The sequence below is a fragment of the Monodon monoceros genome, unplaced genomic scaffold, assembly GCF_005190385.1.
Source record: "Monodon monoceros isolate NGI ecotype Baffin Bay Population unplaced genomic scaffold, NGI_Narwhal_1 Super_Scaffold_16, whole genome shotgun sequence".
Classification (NCBI taxonomy): Eukaryota; Metazoa; Chordata; class Mammalia; order Artiodactyla; family Monodontidae; genus Monodon; species Monodon monoceros.
Window position 1 is genome coordinate 31,960,517 of NW_021703772.1, and position 16,690 is coordinate 31,977,206.

Here is a 16,690-nt window from a genome sequence, read left to right on the forward strand (position 1 = left end):
GGTGGGAAGACACTGCCATATAGTGTTTATACTCAAACTACCAGCAAATACACAAAAGCACATGTGGCCCCCATGCACAATACTATCAAATAAAAAATACATATTGTTACAATACAACCTTTGGAATCACTGGCTAAAATATAGCCATGTGAGTATTTTTTAAGTCTTTATGTAATTATATATTTGTTAAGAAAAATAACACAGCATAAAAATTTTACATGAAAACATCATTTCAGCTATAAACATCTCACAGGTAAATACAAGATGTATATAATACCATCCTCGCTCTTAATTCTTCCTTTGCTTTCTTGGGACTGTACCATTCCCTAACTTATGTCTTGACTCCACATTGTAATGCTGCATCCCAATATTGCTCCCAAGTGAGGCTTTTACTAAAATTGGATCAGATGTGACAGAACCAGCCCGGCTCTGTTTTTCTGCTCCTTTGTTTTAAATTGTAGTACGCTTAATTTGGGTTCTGCATCCTGCTTTATATTAAAGAGAGATGAATCCCCCAAAATACACAAACAGACAAAAATAGCTGGATAGCAAAAAGTTAGAATTGCCTCAGCTCTTACAAATTGGAAAATAGTCTTTTTTCTTCATAATGGTCTCTCAATTGATGGGAATGAAATAAGGCTGAAATTGCTTTTCACATTCTGGCTCTGTTGGGGGCATTTTCACATAGACCCCTGTAGTAAGAGGGCTTCTTTTCTTTAGCTGCCAAACATTAAAAGAAACAGTAATTAGTATTGAGGAATACAGAAGCCACTTCTAACTATAATAGGATTCAACAAATATTGGGTCCCTACCCCACTGAAAAATAGATGTTCACAACATACAGAATTATAAGCCCCAGGAGATTTTCTTGATTCAGCTATTAAAATTCATTTCGGGTAAATAACTCTGTGCTATTGACTTAAGATAGAAATCATTTTCCCTGACTGGGAGATAGCAGAAAGAAACTTCAAGAAAGCTTTAGAAAGAACACCCAAAATGCCTATGATAATTGACTGGGTCTTGTTTGTGAGGGGATGAGCTTGATAAGATAATAAACTTCAATTATTCTCTTTGTGAGCAGTATGTCTCATCTCTACTCCTCACATACTCTTTATTACTTTTTTTCTCGGTCCACATTAGTTCCCAGTTTTTATCACCTCAGTAAATTGAGGTCTAGTCTACTGGTTAGTGTGGCACTTTTTAGCAAATGAGGTAGAAAGAAGCTACAGCAACAGAACAGACTGAGTAGAGGTTCTTGGAATACAGTGTAGGGGTGCGGGAGGGAGAGAGGGAGGGAGTAAGGGAGTGGAAGAGAAGGGGAGGGAGAGAGGAAGGTGAGGGAGAGGTTTGTGAATGGCAAAGCCAGCCTCAGGCAAAGGAGGTTGCAAGCGACTGTCAGAAATCTTGACAGAAGTCCGGATTCCATACCTCTGCTTCTTCTACAACAACTGTAGTAAATGAAAACTGGGTTCTCATTTACTGGGCTGGAGAAGAGCATGAGGCTTGCCAGTCAAGCAGACTGGGTAACAGGGCACCCTGGGCATGTGTTACGTGGACGCCTACAGCTTGGTCAAGGATGGCTCAAGTAGAGTCGCACAGAGTGATGCCTTCCAGGTAAAGTAGAGGGACATTAACCACCCCTGCGGTCTTCTCCAGCATCATTTTGCCCAACCTAATGTTTCAGGGTTATTAACTTAAGTACAATTGTCATGAAGATAAAGAGCAAAACAGCTGCCCCGTGTTGTTCAGCTACTCAAAATGAAACCCTATGCAAAAGCACACAAACATTCAATGTCAAACACACTCATATAAAATATTAGTCATCCTGAAACCTCAAAGGCCAATGCCAAGGGTTCTAGTGTGTTCTTTACCACCGTCCTTCCTCTTCTTCATTTACCGCTTCATCTCAAGAAAACTCGACTCAACAGCATCATTTGGCCAGTTGTTATCACTAAAGGTATTCTGACCAAGGATGGTGCGTTATCGGCACGGCACTCACCATTTTGCTCAAAGAAACAGCTGTGATGAGGAAGCTGTAGAAAAACAACCCTGAACTAACTGCTACCAGGATCCAGAGGAGGAAATCAGAATCCGGGCATGGTTCTGGATCTGCAACAGAGAACAAAGCAGAATTTCCCTGAGATGCTTTCTAAATTCTAGGGCAGTACTCCCCCCCACCGGTGAGAGAAGGAAAAAGTTCAAGCTTCCAGACCTTGATGTCCACCCCTAATTGGAATCGCTGGACCCCAGGTAAGTCTGACTGTTGGGGCTACTTTGCCAGGAGTTTCAGATCAAAGGCCAAGGCCAAATTTCATGCTGGGTATCACTCCAGTGTGAGTGCCCCAACCTGCCGGGAGGAAACACACCTTCTCCAGCTCATTTTATTTTATAAACAGAATGTCGTTTGCCTCGCCACCCATACTGAGTAGGACTCATGCAGTAGGCCAGAGAACTCTTAAAGAGAATTCCCACAATCCTAAACATGAACGACCTGAAATCAAGGAGCAAAACTGTTTGCACACAGAGAAGAGACAGCAATGCAAAAGGCGTCGTCAGTGATGCTCACCAATGACGTAAATTTGGGTTCCATTGCCCATGCCCACATAGTAGGGCGGCGGGTACATGAGCTCCACCTTGCAGATGTAGAGCCCGGAGTCCGTGGCCCTCAGCCCTTGGATGGTGAGGTTCACTCTGTTCCCACTGGAGGTGCCAGTGCAAGTGGAATCCTCCAGGAAGGTCAGCTCATCTTCCACCATGTAGGTCGCGGCGCAGACTTCGTTCAGCTGGCCGCCTGCCTTCCGCAACACCGTCACCCGGACCTCGGCGGCTTTGCCTGACGACCCATATTCACAGACGAAGCTGGCAACACCCCGACTGCTGGCCAGCACCACTGCGGGCTGGGCCACGTGCACCCCTAAAGCAAGAAAACCAAAGGGAACTCAATGAACTCATGCTAGCGCATGACAAGGTCCAGGCAAAACCCTCAGGCCAGGCAAAGTTGATCTTTGATGGCCCCCTCCAGTTTCACCTGTCAGCCTTTCTCTCCCCCCATCAACAAACCCATCACCCTCCCCTACCCCTTTCCTTCTCCACCCACCCCAGCACCCCCTCCATCTCGCCACTGTCTTCCGGTTACGCTCCATGAAGGTGCTTCCTTATTGGAAAACAGTGCCTTGAAGGCAGTTGGTTGTGGCATGAAGAACACTGATGTGACAAAGAGAAGGGCTGGCTCTACTGTGAAATAGGTGATTTGGGGAAAGCCATGCCTCCCCCGTGGACTTCATTTTTCCCTCACATGCAAAAGAGGGGATTAGATCAGATGACATCAGAGTGCCTTCCCACTCTGGTATTCTAAGGTTATGATAGAGCTGTAGGACCCATAAGAGTAGTAGGGGAAAGTTTGGAGGCTGAGGTATAGAGTCTTGCTTTATCCCTCAAAGTATACCTTAATAACCTCTACCCGCATTGATCTGGCCCTGGACCTCAATCGCCCATGAGGAGCTGAGCCTTGGCCCATGGTGCCGGCCACCCCCTTCCCTGCATTATCGCCAGAGAATGAGGGATGCTGCTTGATGAAGGAAGCCACCGAGCCGAGGGCACCGGGTCATTTCCTCTGTAGGCTGAGGCAACCCTGCTGTTCACTTCTATGGGCTTCCCCTGCCACTGTCATCACCTCTTCCACCACCCTCTCTCCTTCACTCGAACAACTTGTGTTCCTTTGTTCTTTTCCCTCTGGCTTCTACAGGAGAAGGGAGGCCAGCTCTCCATACAAAAGGGCTCACATCATCTAAAAAATAGTGGCTTCATGACAAATTACTTTCCTGTAACTAACTGGGCCCCTCTCTAGTCAATCAATCACACAAGTGACACTCAAAACTTGGATTGAACCATGACACTCATTCTGTTCAAACCCTTTCATGCCTTATATACCACTGATTACAAAAACAAATAACTTTCACTGTCTCCATTATCTGATCCCAGCTTACCACTCCAATCTGAGCTTCCAGGACACCTCTTCCTGTGTATAAATCACTTTATTCTGAGAACATTAGTCCTTTCCCCCAAGCACCTGTAGTAGGCAACCTGTGTCCTCAGAAGAGAACAATATGGCAGCAGCCATTAACCATTGCCATGGTTAATCCAGCAGCCCTGGTTGGCTAGACAGTAGTTTTCTTTCCCAACCCTCATTTCTGTCTATCAGAGATGCCCTCTGAGCATCCTTTGTACTATTATAACTCCACCGTAGTACTTAATCAAATTCAGCCCTGTATTAAAGGTTTTTTGTGCATTAATCATTATATCCTGCCCATTTGTTGTGTTGACTCTAAGCTTAAAGAAGACCAAGTTTCCTGCCCTCCCCCGAGGCAAGCTCCCAATTATCACCACTAAATCTGGTTACACAATTTTCCAATATCCACCATGGGAGGATCCCAGTTACAGGTTGAGATAAATTTTCTTAAAAGTAAATTTGATTATTTCTCTGATATTTAACTTTACATGTTCAAAACATGTAAAATAAGAGAATGTGTATGAATATTTCTTATACAGTAAAAATTAATAATCAAATATCTTTTGAGCACCTACTTTGTATAAACCACTTGGTTTTTCAACCGAGAAGCTCTAGAGGGAGAGAAGGTTGAAATTCACCTTCTGGTAAAACGGTCACCATTTCACACCATTGTAACAGACCAGGTATCAACCTCTAAAGAGCTTTATTTCATCTGAAAACTGGGGAATCTGCACCTAAGGTCCAGAGATAAGTCAGGCGGCAATTAAGTATCTTATGCCAAACAGACCTATGGCTCTTTCTTTCTTTCATTCTTTTGTTCTTTCTTTCTTCCTTTCTTTTTTTCATTTTGTTTGTTTGTTTGTTTTACTACGTCAAATTGCTTTCATTTTTTAAAATAATTAGCTAACCATAGAGTTGATTAAGAGGACCTTAAAACCCTGCATTGAGTAAAGGATGCTGAAAGTTTAAGCAAGCAGGCTAATCCGTTTATAAAAGTGAATCAGAGGACCTTAAAACCTTGAATTGGGTAGGAAAGAAACTTCCCATAATTTGCCTAAATCAGTGTTCTTCAAAAAGGGAATTTTTTTTTTTTACATCTTTATTGGAGTATAATTGCTTTACAATGGTGTGCTAGCTTCTGCTTTATAACCAAGTGAATCAGTTATACATATACATATGTTCCCATATCTCTTCCCTCTTGCATCTCCCTCCCTGCCACCCTCCCTATCCCACCCCTCTAGGTGGTCACAAAGCACCGAGCTGATCTCCCTGTGCTATGCGGCTGCTTCCCACTAGCTATCTATTTTACGTTTGGTAGTGTATATATGTCCATGCCACTCTCTCACTTTGTCCCAGCTTACCCTTCCCCCTCCCCATATCCTCAAGTCCGTTCTCTAGTAGGTCTGTGTCTTTATTCCCATCTTACCCCTAGGTTCTTCATGACATATTTTTTTTCTTAAATTCCATATATATGTGTTAGCATACGGTATTTGTCTTTCTCTTTCTGACTTAAGATGTGGCACACATATACAATGGAATATTACTCAGCCATAAAAAGAAACGAAATTGAGCTATTTGTAATGAGGTGGATGGACCTAGAGTCTGTCATCCAGAGTGAAGTAAGTCAGAAAAAGGGAAATCTTGAGCTAACCCTGATTCCAAGCCCAAATGGATTTAGGATGGTGGGTATCTTTGCTCTCTTAAATCACTTAACTTTGCAGTATTTTCTTCTCATCTTATAGAAGTGTCTGAAATTGCTCATGTCTCCCAGACCAACTCACACGTATTCATTAAGCTCCCACTCCATGCCCAGCAAACTGCTAAGAGCTGTGTCTCTGCTGATTTGCTGCTGTCAGCTGTCCCCTGCCTGCCTTGGAATACAGAGCTGCCCACGCCAGGAGATTGGAGTCTCACCTTTAGCTTCTGGATTTGCTATAAATCACTGCCCTTGACTGCTAAAAGGAATGAAACCCAGGTGGGAGAAACACCTCCTCCACTCCCATGCTCCAATAGCCTCACTCACCTTTAGAGAAAACGGGGATGAAGAGAAGAGAAAACAGGGCAGTACAGGGCCAGGTCCTAGAAGCCAGGTCCAGCCGAGCCCCATGACTCTGGAAGCCAAAGCAAGCCATGGCTTTATGGGAGCAGTGTTCAGGTCTTCAGGAAGCAGAGCGAAAACTTTCAGGATCCTGAAGCTTTGAAATGTGTTTGAACCCACACAGAATCAAGGACTTTATATAGCAGGCTTTGATCCCAGGTATGTACTACACATGTGCACACACAGAAGGCACCTGAATTTCTAGCCTTTTTGTTTTGGTTTTACGAGAAAGGAAGCCGTGGGTTTAGCTGTTACGTCGAAAAGATAACCTCAAATACTCAAAGTAAAACTGAACAAAACAAGCCAATCCATGGATGGAAAATGCACTCAATTTGAAACTGAAGCTTCTTGTTCATTTTGAGGATAAGTGGAGACTTGGAGAATTTCCTGGAGTGCAGGAGTCCCCATAAGTCCCAGTTTTATCCAATTGTCTAGGCATATTTTACGACCCAATTTATTTCATTGATACGCCCCCCTGCCTACCCCACAAAACTGCTAAGTTGCTGGCTCTCTGAGCCCTTGTGCTAAAGACAGAATTAGTCTGGGCATCATTAATAAAGGCTTTGCATTCCACCTGTGAGGCGCCATCTTTGGCATGCTTTGCAAATCAGAGTTTATTTCTCCTAGCTCCATTTAAGATTTTTGTTAGGAGAAAATATCAAAATCACAAGAACTAAATTGATCTGCCTCTGGTTTTGCAGATGAGGAAAGAATTCTGGTGCTCTTGAAAGCCTTAACTCAACAAAGACAAAACAGAATTGAAGAAGAAAAAGTCAATGAAAAAGACCCAAGAAATTCAAACCTTCCATCAGAGAATAGACTCTTTTTTCCTAATGGGAAGTTTTCAAGCAGAAAATCCAAGGACTGAGGTGAAATATGACTGAAGTTCTTAAATTTATGAAAGTCGCAGACAGAGCAAATGTTCATCCTCTAAGAAAATACTAAGCACCAGAGACTACCCCACTCTTAAAACTGAGGACTTTTCTTATATTTCAATGATGAAAGACACATTTATTGAGAGCCTATGATATGCCAGAAATTGTGTGCGTGTAGGACTGAATGACGACAAAACAAAAATGTAGTCAATGCCTCAAAGGACTTCCAGAAGACCTACACACGAGCAGACAGTATGGTGTTTGCTTCCTGCAGCCCTTCATGGTTTCCCTTGCCCAGACTCCTCAGCACAGCAAAGGAGGCTGTGTAGAGTATGGGCCTGATGCCTCTCAGACTATCTTCCAGCATCCCCTCACATGCCCCCTTCCTCTGCTCGTCATCTCTCCAACACACCTCTTTCAGGTTTCATCAGCTTAACCAACACTGTTCCTACTGCCTTCTCCCTCCCATTATCTTGTTTTATCCTCCAGCTGTTAGCTAAGGTGCCACCTCTCTCCTGACCTGCCTCTTTCCCATACTCCTCAAACTCCTTATGTAAGCCTTCAAACCCCACCTGAAATGCCAGCAGGCAGTAACAACTTAAAGGACGCTTACTAAGGGCCACATCCAGATACAAAAGTGAAAAATGTATGTTCCTAATCTTGAGAGGAAGTCACAGCAGCCACAAGGCAGACATTTAAACCCACGATCATGAAATTGTGGATAAATGCTGAAGGTGAAGTATTGCTGAAGCCATTGGTTCAGCCTGTGGAAGTCAGAAAGCGCTTCTCAGAGAAGTAAATGCTGAACTTGTTGTTAAGGACAAGGGGCAAGAGGCGGGTATTCAGACCAGAAAAACAGTGTGTGCCAGGCTAGAAAGGGCGTAAAGCATTCATTACAGCCAGAGAACAAGCCTGGTATGGGGCTCACCAGTACGTGGAAGACTAGGTTCTTAGTCTTCAATGCACCATGAGGAGCAAATAGGCATGATTAAGGGCACATTTTAGGGAGATTCCCCCGGCACAGGAGAAGGGGTGGTGAGGATGAGTTCAAGGAGGAAGAAGATATAAAACCAGGAAAACCAGGGAGGAGACTATTGCAATACCACGGGCAACCAGGAATTGGCTAACTGTTTTCTGTAAAGGGTTAGACCGTAAATATATTGGGCTTTGCAGGCCAGACAGAGTGGTCCCTGTTGCCACTACTCAACACTGCTGTGGTAAGGTGAAAGCAATCACAAAAAATATGTAAGTGAATGGGCATGAGGGTGTTCCAATAACACCTTATTTTTAATGTCAATCATACCTCAATTAAAAAAAAATTATTTACAAAAACAGGTGGAGGCTGGATTTGGCCTCCCGGCCATAGTTTGCCAACTCCAGGTCTAAACTAAGGCAATGACAGCAGTGGTGACAAGGTCCCTAAGGGGGCTAATCCTCAAGCAGTGAGTGGATGGAGGAGTTTAGGGTGACACCAGATTTATGGCTTGGTGCTGCCAGGAATTGTTCAAATGTTTGTCAAGTTTTATCTGATTCAAGTCTCCAAACCATCCTACAAGGCAGGGATTATTGGCTTTCCCAATTTATAGAGGAGAAAACCAAAGCCCTGAGAGTTAAGGAGGCTGATCCAACCCCCCATCGTTGGTAGGAGAACCAGGATTTGAAGCCAATGATGCTGTTAATCACTATACTAAAGCAAAGGCTTTGAAGCCAAAGAGAACTGGATTTGAATCCTAGCATGAAGACTTGCTAGCTGTTTATCTGGGGCTAAGGGCCCAATGGCCTTCAGAAAATAGCTGCAATTCTATTGCAAGGATTTCATGAGATAATGCATGTAACGTATATAAAAGACCTATTACAGAGGCTGGCTACTCAGTAACTAGGAGTCCTTTTTATTACAGAGTCACTGAGAAAACAGAAGTGTAATTTACTGGAATAGAAAATAGAAGAAGAGCAGATCAGGAAGTGAAGATGATGGGCTCCATTCGAGCACGTTGACTTTAAGGTATCCACAGATGGTAACGTGGAGACCCTCAAAGCAGTTGCTAGTGTGGATCTGGAGCACGGGAGATAGAGGCAAGCTAAAGATATTAGCTTAGGCAACCATGAAGCCACAGGTAAAAATCTCACAGTGCCAAGGTACATGATGAACACACTATAAACATTTTAATAGATAAATGAATGAAAACAGTTTAACATAAAAAGAGATGAGGGTCGTAGTAGAAACTTTTAAAGAGCTCTTCCCAGCTCCCCTAATTATACTTTTATGAAACTATTTCTGCCAAACAGTTGTAAAAACCACTGGGTGAAAGAATGTTGGTGAAAAAGATATATTCACATATATCCTCCCATAGATGACTTGATAATTACAAAGGGGAGAAAATAATGGATAAATCTAGCATATACTGCCATAACCAAGTGATCAAACTGAAGATCACCTATGATGGGCATTCTGACATCAAGTCCAGATGCAATACACTGAGAAGAACACACCTCTGTAGTATTATTGCCAAAATTGCTTAAACTGAATCTAATTATGAAAAAAAAACAACTAGAAAAATCCATAGTGGGAACATTCTGCAAAACAACTGGCCTTCAAAACTGGCCTTAATATCATGAAAGATTAAAAAATAAAAAAAACTGTTGTAGATTAAAGGCGATTAAGGAGGCATGACAACAAAATCCAATGTGTAATCCTTGATTGAAAAAAATCAACTATAAAGTGTATTGTTGAGATACTTGGGTAAATTTGAATACAGACTCTATTTGATAATAGCATTGCATTAATTTTAAATTTGCTGAGTGTTATCTTATTGGGGTTATGTAGGGAAATGTCTTTGTTTGGGGGTGATATTTGCATAAATATTTAGGGATAAAGTCTCAGGATGTTGGCAAATAACTCTCAAAAGGTTCAGCAAAAATATGTGTATATGTTTGTGCCAGCAGAGAGAAAGAATAATAATAAGAGAACAACAGTGACAAAATGTTAACAACTGGAGAATCTAAGTGAAGGTTATATCACTGTGTGCATAATACTTTTCTTATAAATTCTTTGTGAGACTGAAAATGTTCAAAATCAAAAGTTTAAAGTAGAAATTATAAGGCCGCTATTAATATGGTAGGCACTATAGCACAGATAAGCAAACTGAAATTTAGAGAGAGGAGGTGACTTGTTCAAGGTTATTCTCCAACCCCTTCCCTCACAGCCGTTCTCCACGTGGGAGACAGACCCCCACAGAGGATTGGGTTCTCAGGCAGGTTAGCTTCCTGGAGGGATGAGCTGATTTGAGGCACCAGCAGAAAATCAGAGAGCATGAGGATGGAGGTTGGGGTATTTCTTCCCGGCTCTTTCCCAGATTCAGACCCTGTCTCTGGTAGTGACAGTAGCTCCGTACAACTGTGGTTCCTGTCGGGTACCCCCACTTCTATGATGCCAATTCTCACTATTTCTTCCCCTGTTTTTTTCAGTCCTGTAAGTGGTATCAGCTTCCACTGTTTCTAGAGTCTGAGTGCAATAATATCGTCTGCCCCTGCCCTCCTTAAGACCTCTAAAATACAGTTGACCCCTGAACGATAGGGGTTTGAACTGAATGGTCCATTTATATGCAGATTTTTTCAATCATAAACACTACAGTACCACACCATGCTCAGTTGGTTGAATCCACAGAAGCCAAACCACAGATATGGAGGAACCATGGATACCAAATGTTGACTCTAAATTATTTGTAGATTTTCCCAAACTCCTGCATTGTTTAAGGGTCAACTGTAGTCCTTTCGCTGAGTCTCTTATTTGAACCACCTGTTTCCTGTAGAGTCTCTGATTGACCCAGTCCCTCAGCTAGTATGTGGTGAAAACTGGATTTAAATCCTGATCTCATCCCGCCCAGTACTTCTTTTCCCCTATTATGTGATGTACAGTAATAATATGTCTTGTCATACCGGTTTGTAGTTATTACAGTTGTGGGCAATTCTGTCTCCCTTATTTCAAATTCTATTGATAATTCCATCTTGCACCCTCGCGCCACACCTAGCAACTAACTAGGACCTCCTTTGTACATAACAAATGGTGGAGGATTTCTGCATTTCAATTTTGTTCTCAACACTTTTTCTGTCTCTTGCATCTCATTTCCAGCTCTGGGAGAAGTACGAATAAGTAAGGATTCCATCAGAGGACTGACAGACACCAAGGAGCCCAGCACAGTGCTTAAGAGCATGGCTGGAGTCAGACAGACTTGAGTGCAAATCCTGACTCCGCTGCTTACTAGATGTATCCTGGGTGAGGTTTTCGAACTTCTCTGATCCCCAGCTATCTCATCTATAAAATATGGCTAGTTATATAACCATCTTATAGGGTTATTGTAATGATGGTTATTGGCATTCAACTATGCCAATAAATTGTTGAAAACTGGACCTAGAATACAGTACGTGCCCGGTAAACGTTAACTCATCTATTAAATACAGAGAAAACTATGGATTTCAAAATTTAGCTGTTATATAAAGCCTTCTTTCATTATCAGCGCTAGTGAATGGATGGTATATTAGACTAACTTTCTTTTCTAAAACTCACACATTTATTGAATTTCTGCTGCTGTCATTGTCTCTATCAGTATCTGGAACCAAATAGCTTTTTATTTGCTACCTGATTGAGTCTGAAAACTCACAACGCTAGACATAATCTAAGATTTCTCCATTGTGAGATCTCAATTATTCAGTGGTTGAATATTTAAATGTCTAAGCGTACCGCATCCTTGGATGTTTTCATTTCAGGGTAGGAAGGGGAAAATCAATTTTGTTATTTACTTTTACCACTCCAATTAGAAAAGAAAGGTTGGTGGTAAAGGAAATGAAAATAATTGGCTAAAATTAGGGTTCGGGGATTCACTGTGATTTCATTTCCTCACCATCTTCCTATATCCTACTAGTTTGACTAAACCCCAGACTGGTTTTGTAGTACTCTTAGTGGTTACTGGATTTGAAAGATCTCTCAAGATTTACATAATTCACAATGATGCCTAGAGTGAAGTGCCTTCAGAATTCCAGAGGAGATATGGGTTGGGTAGGGTAACTGTGTTGTTTTACTTAATTGTAAAACTCCTCTGAATTTGTAAAGCTCATCTTGAGCTTAATTGAACTTTTAAAGGTTTTTATTTTTTCTGAACCTTCTCCTATTATCCTTTCCCCAACTGGTACACCACCAACCACCCCCCAACCAAAAAAAAAAGAAAAACACCTTTTGTTGAAAGATTTGCACCTGGCATTGACTGTGGTACATACTGCAAAACATCCTTTGCTTGATGGTTTCAGACGTAACGGGTAGAATGAAAAGTCTATATTTGCATAGCGTGCAGTTTCAGGACATCCCGTTACGTTGAGCCTATAATCATGCCTAATTAAGGTTATATACTGTGTGTTTTTATGGTAATTAGCTCATCACAGTACATCTCCTTTCAAAATCGACTTCAAAGGAAAAAGAAAATCATCTACCAAAGTGATTGCTAAAGAAGGATCTAACAATCATCTCACTGCGAAAGAGAGTTAAAGAGAAAGGAAATGATATGCAAAGTGACTGGAAAGAAATTTTAGCTTCATTACCATTAAAGGGTGAAAATATGGGCTGGGCAAGAACTTACTTAAATAAATGTGGTAGGTGAATTTTCAGTCCCTAGGAAACTGTAATCTACATCATAAAGTCAGGTAAAAATGGACGGTTCTGAGCTGTGGACTTTCTGCCAGTCCCTTAGCGGGGAAATAGAGTAGATTCCTGCTGGCTTTTTAGTCTACATTGTCCCCTCGCTGGGGGGAAAGTGGAAACTGTTGTCAGGGAAGCAAAGCTTTATTTGGTGGTCTGGATGACAAAATGAAATGCAGGGGCTGCTTCAGCTGAAGGTTAATCCTCACCTATCAGAGCTTTACTTACGCAGAGATGAAGACAAATATTTTTGAATGAATAAATGACAAAGTCAACTGTGATTACAGCCATCACAAAGTAATGTGAAGGGGGAATCTATGTTCTAATTACCCAAGCTCCCTACTTTGTATGATTGAGTGCTTTTGAATATCTTACCTCCATTTATGGGTAATGATCTCATATTTCTGGTTTCAGCCATTATCATCACTGATTATCTCTCAATCTTCTTAGCTTCTCACACCTAAAAAGTACAATTAAAGTTAACTGTGTTTTATCCTTAATCCTTCACCCCTGTTGCAACACAGCCAGCCATGAATATTTTAGGTAAGTGACTTTATCAAAAACCAAGAATAGAAGTTTTCAAAATATCTATAGATGATACTTTTATAGATTGGATAACCGATGCTGAGAAGTAAATTGGCTTGCCCAGGATCACACATCTAAGCCTCACCCCTTCATCATCAAGGACAAATAGGTAGAAAGGGACGGATAAATAGTCCAATATTTAACCTGTGATGCTGCACCCCAGCTCTCTTCACCTGAATGGTACTCAAGAGCCTGCCTGATTCCCATTTAGGACAAGTTGAGATAACCCAGTATCATTTCCATTTTGCAAAAGAAGAAACTGCACAAGTCACTGTTTACTTGTCTCAGTGAAAGAGGAAGAAACCTTGGAGCATGACTCAAAATTGTCTTTAATGCTGAATAACGCACCCAACACCCAAATAGTTGCTAGCTATAAGTAGTGGACATTGGAACTGTCAAATATTTAATGGAACCCATTTCTCCCATGATATTTGTGGCTGGGTAATCTCAGCCTGAAGCACTTATTTCAGATCCTTGGTGACAGAGACAACCACTGTTTTCATATTTTGAGCTGTGTTATTTCAAGCCCTGCTGCTACCGCAGCATTTATGATTTCAGGCCATGACCTCCTCCACACATCCAGTTCAAAGGAAACTGTTATATTCACACCCTGAATACAGAAAAGGAGCATCTTTAGTCCTTTGCAGTGTGAGTGATAGCAACTATGATGGTGGAGAAAGGTGTGTTAGATGATAAGGAACACCATGGGTTTGCACAGCATGTTGCAGGCACTGAATCCTAGAGGAAATGTGAGTTCTGCTCTCCCATTTTATAGATGGTAAACAAAGGCCCAGGGAGGCAGGCTGATCTACCCAAAATTACATGCACATCCTGTTAGTGGCAGAACCAAGATGAGAGCCCAAAAGTCCTTAACTCTAGTTTAATTCTCTTCTCATGCCCTCACCATCATTCCCCATCTTCCCAAGCCCTACTAAATTAACAGGGCTTCTGACTCTAATTTCCTGCTAGTTTGCAACTTGAAACCCAGCCCCACCAGACTTCCTGGTGGGGGGGCTTGAGTACCCAAAAGCACAAATCAGCAAATCAGATTTTATTTAAATAAAAAAAAAATCATTGGTCTTATAGCAACACCAATCACCATAGCCAAAAGATGGAAACAACCCAAGTGTTCATCAACTGGTGAATGGATAAACAAAATGAGTTATATCCATACAATTGAATATTATTCAGCCATAAAAAGGAATGAAGTACTGATGCATGCTACAACATGGATGAACCTTGAAAACATTATGCTGAGTAAAAGAAATCATACACAAAAGGCCATACGTTATATAATTCTATTTGTATGAAATATCCAAAATAGGCAAGTCCATAGAGACAGAAAGCAGTCTATGGATGGCCAGGGACAGGGGGAGAATCAGGAAATGAAGAATGACTGCTTGACGGGTATAGGATTTCTTTTGGGGGTGATGAAAACTTTCTTGAACTAGACAAGAGTGATAGTTGCGCAACATAGTGAATGTATAAATACCTGAATCGTACACTTTAAAATGGTTAAAATGGTAAATTTTATGTTATATTTACCATACACACACACAAACATATGGCCATGCCAATGGATTCAGGTGGCATTCACCATCTTAAAAAGTGTATCATTGATATGGCCATACTTTTTTGTTCTTCTCTGAGTGTAATCTGGACACAACACATAGCCAATTTTGCTTCTTTCCGAGAGCAAAAGGGATGAACTGGTAAACGTGTCATTATCTGGCTGAGGCAAGGGAGAAAAGATTCTGGTTACTCCTCACCACCTCCAATTCTGACCACACGTCACACTGAACCATTTACCAACCAGAATCTAAAATATGCATCATTTGGCTCTACCTTCTCCTGGGCACAATTTTCTAATAGGTTACTTGGCTGTAGAAAAACTAAATGAGATAGAGGGAGGCCATGGCAGGAAACTTTGGCTCAGTGAACTGTATTATTCAAGCATGCTTTAGGAGAAAATCATTTAGAAGCAGTTGGTTACATTTAGCAGCTTTTGTTAGCAGGCTCTATTTCATGGATTCTGCTCCAAGAGGAAACTCTCTGGCCCAGAGCTTCATCCATGAGTAGGAAGCTAAATAATGGCACCTACTTGGTCACATCAGGACCTGTAGAAGGCAGCAAGGGTGATACACCATGACTAAAACCCAGGGTCTTTAGGTTTTGTCTGGCACATGTGTAGAGCCCAGTTTCTGTACTCATCTAAGAGAATCATGTTACAGCAACGAAGTTGCCTTTAAAACCCTGAGGAATCCATTTCTTGTGTTTTTGTTATTTCTCAACATTATTTAAATTCAGTCTGATCACATAAAGTTCTTGCCATTTTTTTACATTGGTTGAGAAATGCTGACAAGTAGAAAATACCAGAAACATTTTTTTCCTGTCCTCCCCAAATATAAGAAGGTCAAGAAGCTTTGGTCAACTATCTCCCCTGCATTTCACCCTCTGGATAAGAGAGACAGACGTGTGCTTAAAACCAAATGAATTTGTTAGGAATTTTTGATTCACAATATAAAAAAGAGCTAAAGGAAGTTATGACTTATAAATATCAAGTCTTTGCTACTGGAGTTTATTATCTTGATTTACAGGTTAAATTCAGTAACCAAGTTTATGGTGATAAATATTGTTGAGTAAATACATTTTTTTTCTCATCATTTGGAACCACTCTTTTCATTTGAGAAAATAAATCACTTCTCAGTTCTCTGGCTTGCTCTCTAGATATCCAGGCCTTCTTTTAACTAGCGTCATAAAATGTCTATGTTAAGTGAATGCCATTTGTATAATCTGAACATATTGATTAACTTCAAAATCTCTTATAGCAAAGAAAAACTTGGGGAAACAGCCTCAGGATTTTTAAGAGAATGGGAGTAAAGAGGAAGATGAAAAGAAAGAAGAAGAGAAATGAGAGACAAATGGATGGAGCAGAGGAAGGCAAAACAGAAACTTTTTTTAATATATCTTTATTGGAGTATAACTGCTTCACAACGTTGTGTTAGTTTCTGCCATACAACAAAGTGAATCAGCCATATGTACACACATATCCCCATATCCCTTCTCCCTTGTGCCTCCCTCCCACCCTCCCTATCCCACCCCTCTAGGTGGTCACAAAGCATGGAGCTGATCTCCCCATGCTGTGCGGCAGCTTCCCACCAGCCATCTGTTTTACATTTGGTAGTATATGTATGTCACTGCTACTCTCTCACTATGTCCCAGCCTCCCCTTCCCCGCTGTGTCCTCAAGTCCGTTCTCAACATCTGCGTCTTTATTCCTGCCCTGCCACCCGTTCATCTGTACCATTTTTCTAGATTCCATATATGTGCATTAGCATACGGTATTTGCTTTTCTCTTTCTGACTTACTTCACTCTGTATGACAGACTCTAGGTCCACCCACCTCACTACAAATAACTCAGTTTCGTTCCTTTTTATG

The 16,690-nt window shown here is 41.4% G+C and overlaps 1 protein-coding gene across 1 annotated transcript; it reads right to left on the reverse strand.

Annotated features, from left to right (window-relative positions):
- Nucleotides 1-559: 559 nt before the first annotated feature.
- Nucleotides 560-6,297, reverse strand: CTLA4 (cytotoxic T-lymphocyte associated protein 4). The gene is made up of 4 exons (XM_029226085.1): nt 6,033-6,297; nt 2,567-2,914; nt 2,000-2,109; nt 560-720 (listed from the first exon to the last, which is right to left on the reverse strand). The coding sequence occupies exons 1-4, from the start codon at nt 6,139-6,141 to the stop codon at nt 616-618; spliced, it is 672 nt and encodes a 223-aa protein (XP_029081918.1). The 5' UTR covers nt 6,142-6,297; the 3' UTR covers nt 560-615.
- Between the last annotated feature and the right edge of the window lie 10,393 nt (nt 6,298-16,690).

Coding starts and splice junctions, on each gene's coding strand:
- CTLA4 (XM_029226085.1), bottom strand. CDS start 6,141: ATGGCTTGCTTTGGCTTCCAGAGTCATGGGGCTCGGCTGGACCTGGCT. Junction 2,915..6,032: donor CATCCCCGTTTTCTCTAAAG/GTGAGTGAGGCT, acceptor TTCTTGCTTTAG/GGGTGCACGTGGCCCAGCCC. Junction 2,110..2,566: donor AACCCAAATTTACGTCATTG/GTGAGCATCACT, acceptor TCTCTGTTGCAG/ATCCAGAACCATGCCCGGAT.